The sequence below is a fragment of the Silene latifolia genome, chromosome Y, assembly GCF_048544455.1.
Source record: "Silene latifolia isolate original U9 population chromosome Y, ASM4854445v1, whole genome shotgun sequence".
Taxonomy (NCBI): domain Eukaryota; kingdom Viridiplantae; phylum Streptophyta; class Magnoliopsida; order Caryophyllales; family Caryophyllaceae; genus Silene; species Silene latifolia.
In genome coordinates this window covers 29,458,957-29,477,935 of record NC_133538.1, presented here as the reverse complement: position 1 = coordinate 29,477,935, position 18,979 = coordinate 29,458,957, and the positions used below count along the sequence as shown (strand labels likewise).

Genomic DNA, 18,979 nt, shown 5'->3' with positions numbered 1-18,979 from the left:
GGACTAACACCTCGGCCCCATTGAGGTGTTCTTTTTAATTATTCCCATTTGAAAAATCCAAAATGACAATATATAGTTTCATGCATTGCATCTTGTGTGCATGAACTACCCCGATATTTAAGACATTAGAAATAATGTCTATCTCGGTTTGGGGAAGTACATTCATACGCAACGGGACGTAATCTAAATTACGCTCTCCGTCATAAACAAAAAACCATGCATCATGTAGTGTAGATTAGTATAGCTTGCATTTAGTATAGAAATAATGCATCATACTTGCATAATTTCCTATCATATTGGCCATTGAGGACAATACCCATATTAGTGTGGGGATGGGAAATTCTAACATAACATTTAATCAAAATTTCGAAAAAAATCAAAAAAATTGAAAAATTAAAAATCCAAAAACAAGTTAATTTCCTTTTTAGTGTAGAATTGTATATATTGTATATACCTGTTTGCTTGTTTGTTTATCCTTGTTCACATTGATCGACTACGCCACATCCGAGACATGAGGATATTGAAGACCGCATGGTATGATCTTTCCAATCTCTTTTTTCCTCTTTATGTTAATGACTATGTGGCTTTATTTTGATTGATGCGGTATAAACAATATGAATGTAGGACTTGCATTTAGATTATTTAGCATATTAGTTGGTAGAATCATATCCATTAGGACGTATTTATGTTAATTGCATCATGGCATGTAGTTTGCATGTTAGAAAATTTTGCGAAACCGTCTACTTGGGAAGCTTGACAAGTGTATATAGGCCCTAGTAGATGCTTTTTCTTCTTAAGACTTTGCTTGTTAGAATACTTGTAAAACACCCTAGGATGTGTCATGCTAGTATCCTTTGACCCATGGATTAAGGCCTAGTCAATAGTACCTAGTGGTGTGATAACTCCTTGGCTACCCTTTATTCCAAGGTGACCCTTGAAACCATGCAACCATCATTCATCCACGTTCTACCATATATTTTGTCATTAAAGGGAAGGGGCACAAAAATTATTCAAATTTGAGTTCAAGAAATGAAATGAAAAGTGAAAGAAAGTTTGCAAAATGCATCAAATGAAAAGAGGAGCAAAAATAGAACTCCTATGCTTCAAATATAAGCCACCCTCACTACATATGGGGTGACTTTGAAAATGTTCAAAAGAAAAATGCAAAAATTTGAATGTTGTCAAGTGTTGAATTGCCAAAAATCAAAAGAAATGGCGAAAGAAAGTGTTCTCAAATGTTATATGCCACAAGAAATTGGGGGAAAAACAAAAACAAAATCAAACTCCCAAATGAAACTCAAATTCTATCAATCCCTTTATCCATCGTATCCATTTTTGTGCATGGTAGAGAGGAAACGACCCTTCTTCTTGTCTAGGCAAGAAGGGGAATAGCGCGATCCTCCAGTGTTTCTAACACCATAAGGAGTCTACTCTTGACGAAAACATTTAACGATTGAGGACAAAGGTACCCTAGCTTGACACAACTTGGAGGTGATTTATTGGTATCCTTCTAGGTTTTGTAGTTTGAAGAAATTTCATCTATGAAGGAGTGTGTAACCTTGAATTGCTTCCGTTGTAGATAATTTCCGCCACTTACAGGAGGAAAGTGGCTATTCTTTTGTAGATGCATCCATTACTTGATTTTGTGTGCTTTAATGCTTGGATGTGGCGCCATTTTGGCAAGACCCACCTTGCATTGCAAGAAGGCATCCTACCTCATGGTTGTCATGTTGTGAGTTGAAGGGGCGGAGTGAGACCCACTAATTGTCTCATATCGGCTATGCTATTATGTTAGTTTAAATAACAGTCCTAGTCTTTGTCACCTCTTTACTCGAGACGAGCAAAGGTTCGGTTTGGGGATATTTGATGTGACAATTATTTGAGCATATTTAGTCCCCGAATTAGCCTTGTTCCCATGGTTTTTAGTGCATATTTAGGTCATTTATTGTCTTTAGTTCTTTGCTTTGCATATTCTTTGAGGTTTTGATCCCTTGGTAGGAAAGGAGTGTAAACCTTGCATTTTCATGGCCAAATGGAGCTAAATTGATTGAATTCAATGACCAAGCATCAAAGAGAAGACAAGACTAGACGTCGTTTGTGCATATTATAGTAGATGGGCAATGATGAGAAAATATGCTTGCATCTCCAATGAAATCCCCAAGGATTGTATGAAGAAGAAGGAAGAAAAGAAGAAGGGAAGAAGCTGATCAAGAATCCGAGCGGATTGCCCACAATCCGCCCGTCCAAGGCAAGGAATCTGAGCGTCTTCCTCATAGGGACGCTCGTCCAAAACCACCACAATCCGCCCGTCCACCCAACAAATCCGCTCGTCCAAAAGACCCACAATCCTCTCGTCCCGTGCCCTGGACGCTCGGATTGTGTGACAGCTATTCCGTCTTCTACTTGTTTTATGAAGGATGTGCATACCTCGGGAAAAACTAGCAAAAAGGAGACTCGCATATTTTTCTGAGAGGAGCGATTCCTCAAGGACTTAATCGTCATTTAAGCCCTTAGTAACCCTAATTTGTGTACCTAATCCCCACTATATATACCCCATTAGTCTAATTAGATACTGATGTTCTTCTTATCAATCTCTAGTGTAGTTTATATCAATCTAATCTCTCTTTAATCATGTCATCAACTTTTAATCAAGTCTTAATACAAATCTCATTTCCTTAATCTCTCTTTTGTTCACCTTTCATTTTGGGTAATTGAAGATTATTTGGGTTATTATTGGGAGATTGACAACCTTCCAATCAATCATCAAGTGCTTCTATTATTCTTTGCTTTATTATTGGAATCATTAGTAGGTATAATTCTCTTAATCCCTTTTTAATTATTGTTAATCATCTCCATTTATTCATCATGTTTTACTTTGTTGGTATGATTGACAACCTTGCTTGCATATTCAACATGATAATGAGTGAGTAGTTTCCTTAGCTAGGGTTAATGGGTAATTAGGGGAAACCAACATGGGGGATGATTCATGCTTAAATTAATATGTTTTCATAGTTTATTTGCTTGCTTGTTGTGCTCTCAACTTATGCACATGTTATGTTTGATGAAATGCGAGCCTATGAATCCTTGCATTTTTTACCCATCACCTATCTTTTCAATGAGACTTGTAAGACATAAACCAACTAGAGTCTCATTAGACCATGCATATAGTTGAGTAGGGAAGATTAATTTGACTTGTAGATGTTGCACAATCTAATCGATTTGGCTCTGGGACCCAAACTTTCCTAGGATTGTAAGATATAAACCAACTCGATCCATCACAACAATAATTGCTTGCTTATAATTTGAGAATATGTTTGTATGATCAATTCCTATGAATCCCCTATGACCCCATGACACCCTAGTGCCTTTTATCAATTGTTTACATCCCTTTTTAATCATCTTGCTTGTTTACTTTCATTGCTATTTAGTTTAGTGATCTTCTATTCCAACCCAAAATTGTGACACCCCTAGACACCGCTAGTGGCAATTGAAAATTAAACTTCAATAGCCGTCCCTTGGGATCCGACCTTTACTCGCCTCTTTACTAATAGTAGAGTTGTTTGTGGAGTTATAAATATTGTTTTGGTCTAGGTGCTCCTAACAACAAGTACCGAAAAACTAAACCTCTCAAGAGGGATCGACCACAATCCTTTTGCAAGAGAAGAAGAGGATAACCCAATTCCAAGCCCACCACAAAATCAACCTACAATGCCTAAATTCTCATCACATTCTGTACCAACCGAGGAGAACCTAACAAACAGTACTCCTACACCACCACATTTAACCGGTAATTTCATTGCCAAATCCGCATTCATACTGTTAGTTGAGAGAAGTCAATTTGTAGGGATGCCTAGTGAAGATCCTCACTTACATATGGAGACTTTTTGTGATTATTTTGATGCAATTTCTCAAACCGGAGTTACTCAAGACCAAATCCGATGGTATTGTTTCCTTTTTCCTTGATCGGTACCGCAAAGCAATGGTGTAAGAGCGTAGACAAGGCTACCCTTGGTATTGATTTATGGAAGAAGTTAGCACTAGCCTTCTATAGGAAATTCTATCCACTGGGGAAGACTAACATGTTGAGAGCCCAAATCACCGGGTTCAAGCAGAGGGATGAGGAATCTTTATATGAAGCATGGGAGAGATTTAAGGACACTTGTCATTCTTGTCCACACCATGGGCTTAGTGAGTGGTTCCTTGTGCAACAATTTTGGAACGATTTATATGAAGACTGACGCAATGTTCTTAGTATGCTATCCAATGGGAGGTTTATCGAAGTTGATGACAATCAAACATGGGCCAAAATCGAAGAGATGGTGTTTCATAATTCCGAATATAGTAGGCCTCGAAAGACCACTACAGGAGGAAAGCATGAGGTAGATTCCATCATACAATTGGGTGCTCAACTAAGTGTTCATATCGACACCATCAACTTGAAGTTTGAGAAGGCCATGGCTAAGCTTGATGAAGCTCCTAACTCACCCAAACAACATGTTAATGCTATGGTGGCATCATCCTCAATCCCAAATGGAGTATGTGAAAGTTGTGGAACCTTGGGACATGATCAAAACGAATGTAGGGGAACAAATGAACAAGTAAATGCTTTCCAAGCATACAAGAGTGGTACACCTTATTCCAACTACTATAATGAGAACACCAAATTCTATCCAAATCTTTCATATAAGAACCAAAAAGTTCAAAACGCCCAACCCACATACACTCCACCGGCAATGAGAAACCAAGCTCAAAGACCCTTTTTCAACCAACGCCAAGGTTATCAAAATCAACCTTCCTACAACCAATCAAATGACCAAAGCTTTGATGTCCAAAAAGCGGTCCTCCAAATGCAAAAGAACCAAAAAGTATTCTTCAGCCAAGCTAAAGAAATCACCATCAACAACATTCTTGTCCACACCAAAATGTTAGAGACTCAAATGACCCAATTAGCATCTTCTAGCTCACAAAGACAAAAGGGGCGATTACCTCCTCAAGGTAACCCGCCAACAAGACATGAGACGGTTAGTGCTATCCATTTGAGGAGCGGTACAAGATATGAGGGGCCGAAGAGGCCAATTGATGAAGATATTGTGAATACTAGTGGCAAGCAAGGACTTATGGAGAACTCTAAGGAAGAAGAACCAACTACCAACGAACATTCAAAGAAGAAGAATGAAGAGAAGGCTAAGGAGCTTATTGTGATTAGACTTCCATTCCCAAGTCGCCAAGCTAAGCATAAGCTTGATGAGCAACTTGGAAAGTTCATGGAAATTGTGAAGAACTTAGAAGTCTCAATCTCATTCACGGAATTGATCAATCATGTTCCGGTTTAAGCAAAGTACATGAAAGATATTCTTACCAAGAATAAATCCATCCGAAAGTTGGAGACTATTGCCTTTACCAAAGTGAGTAGTGCTATTCTTCAAGGGAGTTCCCCTCCAAAGCTCAAAGATCCAGGAAGTTTTTCTATCCCATATACCATTGGCGATACTACAATCAATAAAGCATTATGTGATCTTGGAGCAAGTGTAAGTGTCATGCCATACTCGGTATGTAACAGGCTAGGAATGGGATAGCTCAAATGCACCAACATCACTTTTCAAATAGTGGAACGATCAACAATGATACCTTTAGGGGTATGGGAGGATGTGCCCGTAAGAATTGGCAAATTCTTCATCCCGTTAGACTTTGTCATTGTAGATATGGAAGAGGATTCCAACATTCCTATCATCTTAGGAAGACCGATGTGAAACATGGAGAGCTCACACTTGAAGTAGGGGATGAGATAATTACTTTTCATCTTGACAAAACAATGAGAGCTCCCCGACTACATGAGCCATGCTTCATGGTCGATCACTATAGCCGAGAAAGTGATAGGAAGAATTTAGAATCTCTATGCAAAGATCAAGCCATGGGTAAAGAAACATCACCCACATGGAAGGAGAAAGTGGATGACCTTCAAGTAACTTTATTCGGAGAGCATGGAATTTTCAACAACAACAATGAGAGCTTGAATAGCACACCCATCATGACAAGTAAGGAAGAAGGCCTCATTGGGGAAGATAACAAGAAAGGAGAGTTGCTCTTGTCAACTCATGACATCATTGGGGAACAAGCTAGCAAGGTTTGTGGTTGATGGGACGATGAATTTGAAGGATTAGTCAATCCTTATATTGAAAATGCTATGACCTTGGACCAAGGCTTTGTAGATCCTTGTCATCACTTTGACTTGGATGCCTACAACAATGAAGAGAACAATGTGCAAAGGTCTACCCAAGACCTCTATCATTAAAATGAGCAAACCTTTAACTATTTTTATAAAGTGTTGAGCAACATCAACAACACTTTGGCTTTGCCCCCTTGATATCTCTCACAAGAAGGAGAGTTTGGTGGAGTCCTCCCTAAACCACCATTTGTAAATATTCTAACCCTTTAACTCGCATTTTATTTCCTTTATTGCATCTTTGTCATTTTTGGATTTCCATTATTTGTGCTTTGTTTCAAGATTTTTGAAATGGGAGCAAGTGAGGGAGTATCTTAACGTCTTTTAATGTGTAGTATTTGATCAAGTGTGGGGATGGTAAATGCCTAGGCTAGGCAAGCCTTTGTAGTACAACCCGCAACATTTAACAAAGAAAGGAAGAAGGAATGACACGGGAAGATGGATCCCCACGAGCAGACCTGAGCTCGTGGGATCTGAGACTAATCCGAGCGGCTCCAAGCTCAATCCGCACATCATGGCCTCAGGACGTCGGAGCTGGGAAGCTTCAAAATTATGATAAAAACCCTGTTAGGAAATATGTGGAAGCCAAGCTTAGGACGCTCGTCCTCTACAACAATCCGCTCGAGCCGCGGGTCCTAGCACTGCTCAAATTGATGAAATATCGCTATGAGAAAATCTGCACGTCCCATGAATAGTTCGAGTGTCTCAGCTGAAATCCGCTCGAGCTTACTTCAATCCGCGCATCCCAGCACTGCTTTGATTTTTCAGAAAACTCAGTTTGACGATCCACGCGTCCCGAGTCTTATCCGAGCGTCCCTAGCCTGGTACATAAATAAAACACGGGACAACACTCCTTCCTCCTAATTTATTTACATCTTTCAAAAACACAAACAGATACATTTTCCCTCAATTTAACCCTCAATCCCCTCATTCAAAAACACCAATTTCTTAACAAAATCCACCACAATCAAAACAAAACTTGCTCAAAACAAGATTAAATCACTCCTTCATCAACAAAAGACCCTCTAACCATCAATTTCCTCACAAATTGAATCAATTTTCTAGGGTTTGGGAAAAATTTCAAAAATCCCAAATTGATTGAGGAATTGATTGAAGTTTGAAGAAGCAAGGAGCATTCAAGTAATATCTTGGTTTGTTGATACTAATTTCGTAAGGAGAATACAAATGGCAAGGACTAAAGGCGGAACCAAGGCACCCAAGACTCCAAATTTGTCAAAGAGGCAATAAGCTCTTCAAGCATCTAAGGCTTTGGTAGTATCTCAAAGGGAGCAGGTCCGAGAAATTGTTGATCCTATTGGGGAAGCTACCTTCTTGATATGAGCACTTTGATCAACAAATTTCATTGGGTCAAGAATGACAATCTTGACAACAAATATGAGTGGCTCATCAAGGAAGCCACGTCCATTTTCTTGCCCATCATGATTTGCCGTATCTCCGTCCATAGACCAAACTACCTCATACCCGTCTCCAAAGAAGCCGAGAAGATTATCAAGCAACAAAGGGATCCAATTGCCAAACCCTCCTCCTCTACCATTGTGACTCTAACCTATCCTATTGCCTACCAAGAATTCAAACCAAGTGACTCTAGTGTTGTGGTAGGCAATGACTACTTGACCTAATTAATGCAACAAATGCATAGAGAAGCTTATGATGACCGGGTGAATGCCTATTAAGCCCAATATCCGCCCCTTCTACATCTATCTAGGCAAGGACTTCTTAATCCTTCATGTCCTTTGCCTAGTTTGGCGGATAAGGAAGAGTTCTTCCCTTCTACTTCTCAAGATGCCGGAAAGGATAGTCGAGTGGCTAATGGAAAGGAGGTTAATGTTGTTGAAGATGGGGAAGGTATTAGTTCACGCCAAGAAGAAGAAGAGCAAGGTTTAAGTTCCAATGATGAAGAAGATGGTGAGTGCTCTGGTTCAATGGAGGTTGATGATGATGATAATTCCGATGACGATGATGACGGCAATGATGCCGGTGATGAGGATGTCGCAATGAGCGACAATTGAGGGTCGACAAGGCTAATTGGAGGATACCACAAGTTCGGGGTTGACTTCAACCTATTCCATTATGAGTTTCCTGCACCTACTTTAGCTTTGTCTTTATATCATGATTTTAATCTATATCTTGAGTATTTGTTTTGAGTCCTAGCAACATTTAAAGGACTGCCACCTCGGTTTCATTGAGGTGTCTCATATTTTGTTCCCATTTGCAAAATCCAAAATGACAATTAGAATTCATGCATTGCATCTCTTTCCTTGTGCATGAACTCCCCCAATTTTACACTAGAAATAGTGTCTTACTAGGTTTAGGGAAGTTCACTCACAAGGAATGGGAGTTATTTCAAATTAGCTCGCCGACCAATAGAAAGCATGCATCATATAGGATAGATTAGATTGCATTCACTTATTATATATGTCATGTAGTTTGCATATTAGTTCATAAATCATGCATATTCATATAGATTGCATTGCATAATTTCCTATCGTATTGGCCATTGAGGACAATGCCCACACTAGTGTGGGAATGGGAAATTCTAACTTAACCTTTTAAAATCAAAAATGATAAAAATTTAAAAATTATTAAAAATCCATAAAAATTGAAAAATTTCTCAAAAATACAAAAACATGTTCGTTCCTTTGTAGTGTAGAATTGTATATATTGTATATTTTCGTGTTTGTTTGTCACTCTTATCACATTGGATCGACCACACCACATTCGAGGCATGAAGGAAATAGAAGACCACATGGTATGATCTTTCCAAATCTCCTTCCTCATTTTATATGTTAATGACAATGTGGCTTTATTTTGGATGATGCGGTACAAACCAATGTGTTGTTAGGAGTTGCATTTAGTTTATATGGCATACTAATTGATAGAAGCATTTGCATTAGGTTGTATATATGCTAGTTGCATCACGGCATGTAGTTGCTTTTTAGGAAAAATATTGTGAAAACATATATTTGGGAAGGTTGATAAGTGTATATAAGGCCCTTGCAGATACTTTTTCTTCTTGAGACTTCACTCATTAGAATACCTCCAAAACACCCTAGGATGTGTCATGATAGTATCCTTTGACCCATGGTCTAAGGCCTAGTCAAGAGTACCTTGTGATGTGATGACTCCTTGGCTACCGTTTATTCCATGGTGACCCTTGAAACCATGCAACCATCTTCCACTTCTATCATCATTTTTGTCATAAAAAAGGGAATGGGCACAAAAATCTCAATTTGAGTTCAAGCATCAAAATTAAAAACAAGAAGTTTGCACAAATTTGCATCAAAGAAAAGAGGAGTACAAAAATAAGAACTCCTACGCTCAAATAAAAACACCCACGTAACCAATTGGGGTGACTTTGAAAATGTTCAAAAATTGCAAAAAAAAATTGCCAAGTATCAAAATGCCAAACATCAAAGAAATGGCAAAGAAAATTGTTCTCAAAAAAATCAAATGCCACAAGAAATTGGGGGGAATAACACAATCAAAATCAAACTCCCACTATGGAACTCAAAATCATATTGATCCCTTTATCCATTGATTCCACTTTTGTGCATGGTAGAGAGGGGATGATCCTTCGTCTTATCTTGGCAAGTGGGGAAATTTCGTGATCCTACAGTGTTTCTAACATCATAGGGAGTCTACTCTTGACAAAAGCATTTATCAATTGAGGACAAGTGTACCCTAGCTTGACACAACTTGGAGGTGATTTGTTGGTATCCTCCTAGGCTTAGTAGTTTGAAGAAACCATATCTATAATGGAGTGTGTACCCTTAGATTGCTTCCCCCTTAGATAATTTCCGCCACTTAGATGAGGAAAGTGGATATTCTTTTGTAGATGCATCCATTACCTTCTTTTGTGTGCTTAATGAATGGGTGTATCGCCATTTTGGCAAGCTTAACCTTGCCTTGCAAGAAGGCATCTTACCTCATGGGTGTCTTATTGTGAGTTGAAGGGGCAGAGTGAGACCCGCTAATTGTCTCATGTCGGCTATGTTAGTAGGTTAGTTTAAATAAAGGTCATAGTTTTAGTTACCTCTTTACTCGGGACGAGCAAATGATCGGTTTGGGGATGTTTGATGTGACTCATATTTGAGCACATTTAGTCCCCGAATTAACCTCGTTCCCTTGATTTCTAGCATCTATTAGGGTCATTTGTTATCTTTAGTTTCCAATTTTGCATATTCTTTGAGGTTTTGTGTCCTTGGTAGGAGAGGATTTCTAGCTTTGCACTTATGGAGCAAAATGGAGCAAAATGGATTGCATCTAATGACCAAGCATCGAAGAGGAGACCGACACTAGAAGCCTAAGTGAATAAATGAAGTGAAATGGGTAATGATCAAAGATCTGCACATCCCTAAGACAGTTCTCACGGATTGTTAAGGACTCAAGAAAAAGAGAAGAACTCTGTCCAACGATCCAAGCATCCTGAGCTCAGGACGAGCAGATCAGAGCAATGATCCAAGTGTCCTAGAGCACGATCCAAGCTTCCCGACTGCCAGCCCGAGCGGATCCCCTCAAAGGACAAGGCGTGCTTCACCTTAATCCGCGCGTGTCCCTGGGGAGTAGCTACAACAATCCGCGCATGTCCCTCGGGAGTTGCAAATTATCAAGCTTCTCTTAGGGTCTTTATCGTCATTTAAGCCCTTAGTAACCCTAATCCTTGTACTTAATTTTAGTATAAATACCCTATTGTACTAGCTTAGAATCATCTCATCATAATCATTTCCTTAATTTAGTCCTAATCAAAATTGTAAAACACATTTTAATATTAATTAAATCTTAATCTTTCCTTAATTCTCTCAATTGGTCTTAGTTTAGTTGGGTAATTAGAAGACTATTTGGGGTTTATTGGAGGATTGACCACCTTCCATCAATCATCAAGTTCACTTCTATTATTCTTTGCTTTATTATTTGGATCATCTCAAATAGGTATAATCTCTTTTTACCCTTGTTTAATTATTGTTAATCACATCATTCATTCATAATGTTTTGCTTTGTTATTATGATTGACAACCTTATTAGCATGTTAAACTTTATCATGAGTGAGTATTCCTTTAGCTAGGGTTAATGGGGAATTAAGGGAAATAATCATGGGAATTGATCTATGCTTTATCTAATATGCTTTCATATTCACTTGCTTGCTTGTTGTGATTTCAACCTATGCACATGTTATGTTTGATGAAATGCGAGACAATGAATCCTTGCATTTTTTACCCATCTCTTATCTTTTTAATGAGGCTTATAAGATATAAGCCAACTCGAGCCTTGTTAGACCATGCATAGAGTTGAATACGAAGAGACAAAGTCGACTTGTAGGTGTTGAAAGTATTGATCGACTCGGCTCCGGGACCTAAATCTTCCTAGGAATTGTAAGATATACACTAACTCGATTCCATCACAACAATAAGTTGCTTGCATCTATTTGAGAACATGTTTGTATGATCTATTTCCATGATTCCCTTGTGAACCCATGACACCGTAGTGCCTTTAATCAATTGTTTACAAACCCCTTTATTTGCTTACATTGTTTTCATTCATCATGTTGATTAGTTTAGATTCCATCTCATCTTAACCCAAATTGTGACACCCTAAGACATACACTACTTGCAATTGAAATCCTAAATCGATACCCGTCCCTTAGGATCTGACCTTTACTTACAACTCCACTAAAGAGTAGTTTGTAGAGTTAGAAATATTGTTTTGGTTGGTAGCTTTTGACAACGAGTTTTATATCCACACCATTCATCTCGGCAAAGGTCTCAAAACAATGCAGAGATATTCGGACTCACATTGACTCGAGTTGCGGGTTTCTGAGTCGGTTTTGGGTCCGAAGACAGTTTTAACTCTAAATAGTGTTGTTTTAAAGCAAATGTAGTTAGAAAACCATTTTTGAAATCATTTTTCATATTTGAGTAATGCATTAAACCGTCTCATGTATAGCCAATCAACGCACTCATATCAAAAACACGTTGTAGTCCGATCATAATCGGGTGGTTTTTGGAAGGTGCAGATACTGGGTATCTACACCACCATGGACCGCCCTCACTCCAGCCACCACTCACACCCACAATCAGCCACCAATGAGCCCCCAAACAGCCGCCAAAACAATAACAAACAATAGTTATATACTGACACACACACACACACACACACACACACACACACACACACACACACACACACACACACACACACACACACACACACACACACACACAACCCCCTTGAACATCGCCCAAACTACCACCACCACAGACCACAATGACCCCCACCTGGTCACGATAGTCACGATCACTACCCTTCACCCACACGCTACCTAAAATGACGCCAACCACCCATGAAACACGCCTCAACAATAGCAACCAACCAGAATAACACACACGACCAAAACAGTCCGTACACCTCCTTGCAAACCGGTTTTTCTACCACCTACGACCACACTAGCAACCACCCATTACCACCACTATGACCCCTGATCAACCCTCAACACAACCCACTTAAGGTCAGGACAAGACAGTCACAAAAGGTGGGTAAAAAATCCGTCTTAAGACGGTTGCATAACAACAACAATAAACCAATAAAATACCCATCAAACACGTTTTTGGTGATCAACGGGTGGTCAATGACGGTCTGAGGTGAGTTGGGGTCAAGGAAGGTCAATGGACTTAATTAAATAATATATAAACAAGTTTAAAACGGTTTTACCTTACGATCTCGAGGTGGAGGGACAAAATCTCCATTTTCCTCTTCCTTTTTCTCTCATGTTTTGGTGGATTTTGTGAGACTTTTGGGTGGTTAAGGTGATGGGTGGAAAAGGTTGAGTGTATATAAGGTGAGGTGGAAGTATATAAGATAAGTATAGTAAACGTATATTATACATGTATCATATTACGGATTATTATTATCATTACAACTTATAATAATAATAATAATTATTTTATTATTCCGTCTCAAACATAACTCGTATAAATACAATATAATATAATATATATAATTATAAAATACGGGGTGTTACAGATCAACAGTTATTGAATACACATGAGGTTGCACAAGAGCTTGTGTCTGTTATTCGACCTTATAATCTCAATAATGTTATGGAATCAATCCTGAAGGAGGAATCTGATGAAGAATAGATAACAGTGCAGCGCAGAATTACAGGATCTGGGCATGGTTCTCCTTTGTCACCGAGTGTAAGTGGTCTTCAACTTACTTCTGATGATGTTAATGGGGAGTTAGATTACTGGTCGACGACGGTCTATTGTTATGTTTTAGGCGCTAATCCTCCATGGAAAATGATTAATGGTTTTTTTAAGCGTGTATGGGGTTTCACGGATTATGAAAAGCTTTCATTCCATTCCAATGATATTTTCCTTGTTCGGTTTAAGACTCAGGCGATGAAGATGAGCGTCCTCCAAGCTGGTCCAATTTTCTTTGACAATAAACGGTTGATTATCAAGGAATGGACCCCTAACTGTAAATTGATGAAGGAGGCTTTAGATATTGTCCCGATTTGTATTAGATTCTATGATCTCCCTCTCAAGTTCTGGGGTAATGCTCTGATGAAGATAGCCAGCCTTATGGGGAAGTCTGTGCGGTGTGATAGCAATAATCAGTTGAAAGCCATTTTTGGACATGCTCGTGTGATGGTGGAAGTAAAAGTAAGGGACTATTTACCTGATGTAGTGGAATTCATGGATGAATTGAATAACCACCACATGCAAATTGTTCACTATGAATGGAAGCCTGATGTGTGCACTAAATGTAAAGGTTTGGGTCATGTGGCTCGTAGCTGTAGAAAAAAAAGAGAAAGGTAAGGAGCATGTCAGACCAAAAAAGGCATGGGTAGCTAAGAATAGGACTAATGCTAATCAGGTTGTGTAACTAAGACCTGCTGTGGTTGAATATGGGCAACCCTTTTAACCTATTTAAACCATGCTAGTGCAGCCTAGGTTTCATAGTGGTGATGGAATAGGACAGGGAGTAGTTCATGGGCAGGGTGAAGGGTTGGGTGGCATAGTGACACCTGTGCCATTTCTTTTCACTCTTCCTTCTCCCTAACTAGAATTATCACTTAGATAACCAGACAAGGAGGGATTGTTATTGGTAGTAGTAGGAGAACATTCTTGGAAGTCCTAGAACACTCAATTCATATTAGGAAAGTGAGTGGGGAGGAAATGAGTACCACTTCTTCACTAATTGAAAATGGGTAGTATAGTGATACGGTCGTTATGTACCAAAAATAAATACCTAAATATAACAAACAAAAGCTAGCGATAAGTAGGGTCGATCTCCACAGGGAGGCGGTTTACTATCTACTTGTCTATTCGGTCTGTCTAATGTCACAAGTTGGGGGTTTGAAATGTTTTGACTAAACTAATAGAATAAAGGCGAGAGAAATTAATGAAGAAATACAAGGGAAAATCAGATAAAAGAGAGAAATATGCTAGGAATCGGTCTACCGTGGCAGCTACATTATCGGGTCAACTGAGTCGATTAAATTATTGATAAGAAGAGCGAGGTCGTCACCTTTCAGTCCTTAAACCTACGTTTATACCCTTTCGGTCTCTAATCGCCCTAGGGTCTCCCTAACTTAGCTTCCGCCCTAATTAGGTATCACCTATTGTAATTAAGCAAGCATTCCCTTCCAATCTTTCGATCCAGGTCGGGGGTAACTAAATAAATCGGTCTCATGCATACATTCATTCAACCTAATCACAATTATATTGCTTAACACAATTCTTAACGCAAAACTAATCTAGTCATGTCAATTCTAACATATTGCTACCACGGCTTCCCTAGTCCTATCATATTAAGGGAATTAGCTAAACATAATTAAATAAAGAACATAAGTAATAAAGAGAGGAAGAGAAATAAACATTAAATTAAAGAGGGAAAAGGGAGAGAAATATTACTGAAATAAATCCGGAACTAAGGAACAAAAGTAACAGTGTATTCGAAATAATCAGAGAGGAGAAGCCCCCTTTAAACTGACGTCCTACCTTCCTATTTATAAGAAAATAGGAATTATTTAACCGAATGACGGAAATAAACCTAAAAAGCCCAAGCCCGTAGGATAAACCACTCGATCGAGTGGTTTTAAACCACTCGATCGAGCAAACTAAGGCTCATATCGTTCGATCGACCAAACAAAGTGCTCGATCGACTAAACACTAATATGGAACTGGTCGATCGACCAACTAAAGTACTCAATCGACTGATTATTTGACCTAAAACGACTCGATCGACCAGTTAAGTACTCGATCGAGTGAATCTTGACTTCAGCAGCTCATAATTCTCGTTAGTTGGACTTTGACTTATCCTTTTAACTCCCGAAACAGCTTCACGCATCCCAAAACAGCAATAATTCCGCTCCAAATTCACTCTTCCACTAAATGCATGCAAAACGGACGGTAAAAGGCTCGTTTTCACTACTTTCTGGTCCATTCCTGCAACTAAGACAAAATAACCCAAAGTAGCATATTCGGGGAATTTCGTAGCATAAACTACGATAAAAGCATAGAAATACATGCATAAAATAGGCTAAAAAGACTATAAAATGCACGTATTATATAGGATTCTGGAATGTTAGGGGCATGAATAATGAGAATAAGCAGAAGGAACTTAGGTGGTTTATGCACACAAATAAGGTAGGGCTTTTTTGTTTGCTGGAAACTAGAGTTATAGAGGGTTCTATTAATAAAGTCAATAATGGGATTGGGTCCTATTGGTCCTTATTTAATAACATTAGTAGTTATGATGGTGGGAGAATATGACTAATTTTGGACCATGGGATTTATAAGGTGGGGATTTTGAGTAATGAAGTACAAGTTATCAATGCTAGAGTCACTTATTTGACTAATGGGGCAACTTGATGGTTGTCTATAGTCTATGATTTCAACAAAATAGCTGAAAAGGTGCCATTGTGGGATTCTTTAAATACTATGAGTACTTTGGCCACTGGTCCTTGGGTGGTGATGGGGGATTTTAATAATATTTTAGCCATGAATGAGAGAATTAGATCTGAAGTTTCAAATGTTGAGTTAAAGGAGTTCTAGGATTGTGCTAATATGTATGGGTTGATGGATATCCCAGTAGAGGGTGCATTCTTCACCTGGAATAATAAGCACGAGGTTGGGGATATGATGTTTAGTAGGACTGATATAGCCATGGTTAATGGTGAATGGCTGATTACTTTTCCTGATCCAACCATTATTTTCCACCCTGAAGGTTTATTTGACCACTGCCCATGCACAATGACTTTATGTCCAATGGTTGAGAAGAGAAATGGTTCATTTAAATATTTTAATATATGGGGACAAGATTATGATTTTCTGCCTATAGTAAAATCAGTATGGGATGGGTGCGTTGATGGAATCAGGATGTTTCAGGTGGTTAAGAAATTAAAAGCTCTCAAGCAACCTCTTAAAGAGATGTATACCACAAAGTTTGCTAATATTGAAACTACTACCAAAGTAGCCTTGCTACATCTTCATAATAGTCATATGAAATTACATGGTGATCCTACTAACCTGTCTTTACAGCAAGATGTTAAAATTGCTACAGATGCATATAAAGAACTTGGTCAGGCTAGGAGGAGTTTCCTTAGTCAAAAAGCTAAGGTGCAATGGATGGATGATGGAGATGATAATACAAACTACCGCCAAAGTCTGTTAAAAGCAAGGAGGATGCAAAATAGAGTCCTAGTTATTCAGGATAGGCATGGTGTCATACATGTTATTGCCCAAGGGATTGAGGGTGCTTTTGAGGAGTATTATGGGTATCTGCTAGGCATTAGCAGACCATTGTGTGATGTTCATGTCCCAACAGTAAGCCAAGGGAGTCTTGTAACCGAGGAGCATACTCAAATACTAATTAAGGAAGTGACGGACCAGGAGATTAAAGATGCCTTGATGTCAATCCCTGCATCAAAGGCCCCTAGCCCTGATGGTTATACATCAAAATTCTTCAAGGATGCATTTAACATTATGGGTAAAGATATAATTCTGGTTGTTAAGGAATTCTTTCGCACTGTGATGTGACCATTATTTGAGCATATTTATTCCCCGAATTAGCCCCGTTCCCATGCTTTTTAGTGCATATTTGGGTCATTTATTGTCTTTAGTCCTTTGTTTTGCATATTCTTTGAGGTTTTGATCCCTTGATAGGAAAGGAGTACAAACCTTGCATTTTCATGGCAAAATGGAGCTAAATTGATTGAATTCAATGACCAAGTATCAAAGAGAAGACAAGACTAGAAGGCCTTTGTACATATTGTAGTAGATGGGCAATGATGAGAAAAGATCCTTGCATCCCCAAGGAAATCCTCAAGGATTGTATGAAGAGAAAGGAAGAAAAGAAGAAAGGAAGAAGCTGATCTACTATCCGAGCGGATTGCCCACAATCCGCCCGTCCAAAACAAGCAATCTGAGCGTCTTCCTCAGAAGGAAGCTCGTCCAATACCACCACAATCCGCCCGTCCACCCCACAAATCCGCTCGTCCAAAACACCCACAATCCGCTCGTCCCGTGCTCTGGACGCTCGGATTGTGTGACAGCTAATCCGTTTTCTACTTGTTCTATGAAGGATGCGCATACCTCGGGAGAGACTAGCAAAAAGGAGACTCGCATATTTTTCTGAGAGGAGCGATTCCTCAAGGACTTAATCGCCATTTAAGACCTTAGTAAACCCTAATTTGTGTACCTAATCCCCACTATAAATACCCCATTAGTCTAATTAGATATTCATGTTCTTCTTAGCAATCTCTAGTGTAGTTTATATCAATCTAATCTCTCTTTAATCTTGTAATCAACATTAAATCAAGTCTTAATACAAATCTCATTTCCTTAATCTCTCTTTTGTTCATCTTTCATTTTGGGTAATTGAAGATTATTTGGGTTATTATTGGGAGATTGACAACCTTCCAATCAATCATCAAGTACTTCTATTATTCTTTGCTTTATTATTGGAATCATTAGTAGGTATAATTCTCTTAATCTCTTTATAATTATTGTTAATTATTTTCATTTATTCATCATGTTTTACTTTGTTGGTATGATTGACAACCTTTCTAGCATGATCAACATGATAATGAGTGAGTAGTTTCCTTAACTAGGGTTAATGGGTAATTAGGGGAAACCAACATGGGGGATGATTCATGCTTAAATTAATATGTTTTCATAGTTTATTTGCTTGCTTGTTGTGATCTCAACTTATGCACATGTTATGTTTGATGAAATACGAGCCTACGAATCCTTGCATTTTTTACCCATCACCTATCTTTTCAATGAGACTTGTAAGACATAAACCAACTCGAGTCTTATTAGACCATGCATATAGTTAAGTAGGGAAGATTAAGTCGACTTATACGTGTTGTACAATCTAATCGATTCGGCTCCGGGAGCCAAACCTTCCTAGGATTGTAAGATATAAACCAACTCGATCCATCACAACAATAATTGCTTGCTTATAATTTGAGAATATGTTTGTATGATCAATTCCCATGAATCCCCCATGAGACCCTAGTGCCTTTTATCAATTGTTTACACCCCTTTTTAATCATCTTGCTTGTTTACTTTCATTTCTATTTAGTTTAGTGATCTTCTATTCAAACCCCAAATTGTGACACCCCTAGACACCGCTAGTTGCAATTGAAAATCTCATCTCAATTCCCGTCCCTTGGGATCCGACCTTTACTTACCTCTTTACTAAAAGTAGAGTTGTTTGTGGAGTTATAAA

The 18,979-nt window shown here is 38.7% G+C and overlaps 1 protein-coding gene and 1 non-coding gene across 2 annotated transcripts; one reads left to right on the top strand and one right to left on the bottom strand.

Annotated features, from left to right (window-relative positions):
• Positions 1–4,079: 4,079 nt before the first annotated feature.
• On the bottom strand, positions 4,080–4,186 carry LOC141635293 (small nucleolar RNA R71). Its single transcript, XR_012539992.1, has one exon. It is a non-coding gene; the product is annotated as a small nucleolar RNA R71 (small nucleolar RNA).
• Positions 4,187–16,311: 12,125 nt separating this feature from the next.
• On the top strand, positions 16,312–17,283 carry LOC141627782 (uncharacterized). Its single transcript, XM_074441003.1, has one exon. The coding sequence runs from the start codon at positions 16,312–16,314 to the stop codon at positions 17,281–17,283; it is 972 nt and encodes a 323-aa protein (XP_074297104.1).
• The last annotated feature ends 1,696 nt before the right edge of the window (positions 17,284–18,979 follow it).

Coding starts and splice junctions, on each gene's coding strand:
- LOC141627782 (XM_074441003.1), top strand. CDS start 16,312: ATGTATGGGTTGATGGATATCCCAGTAGAGGGTGCATTCTTCACCTGG.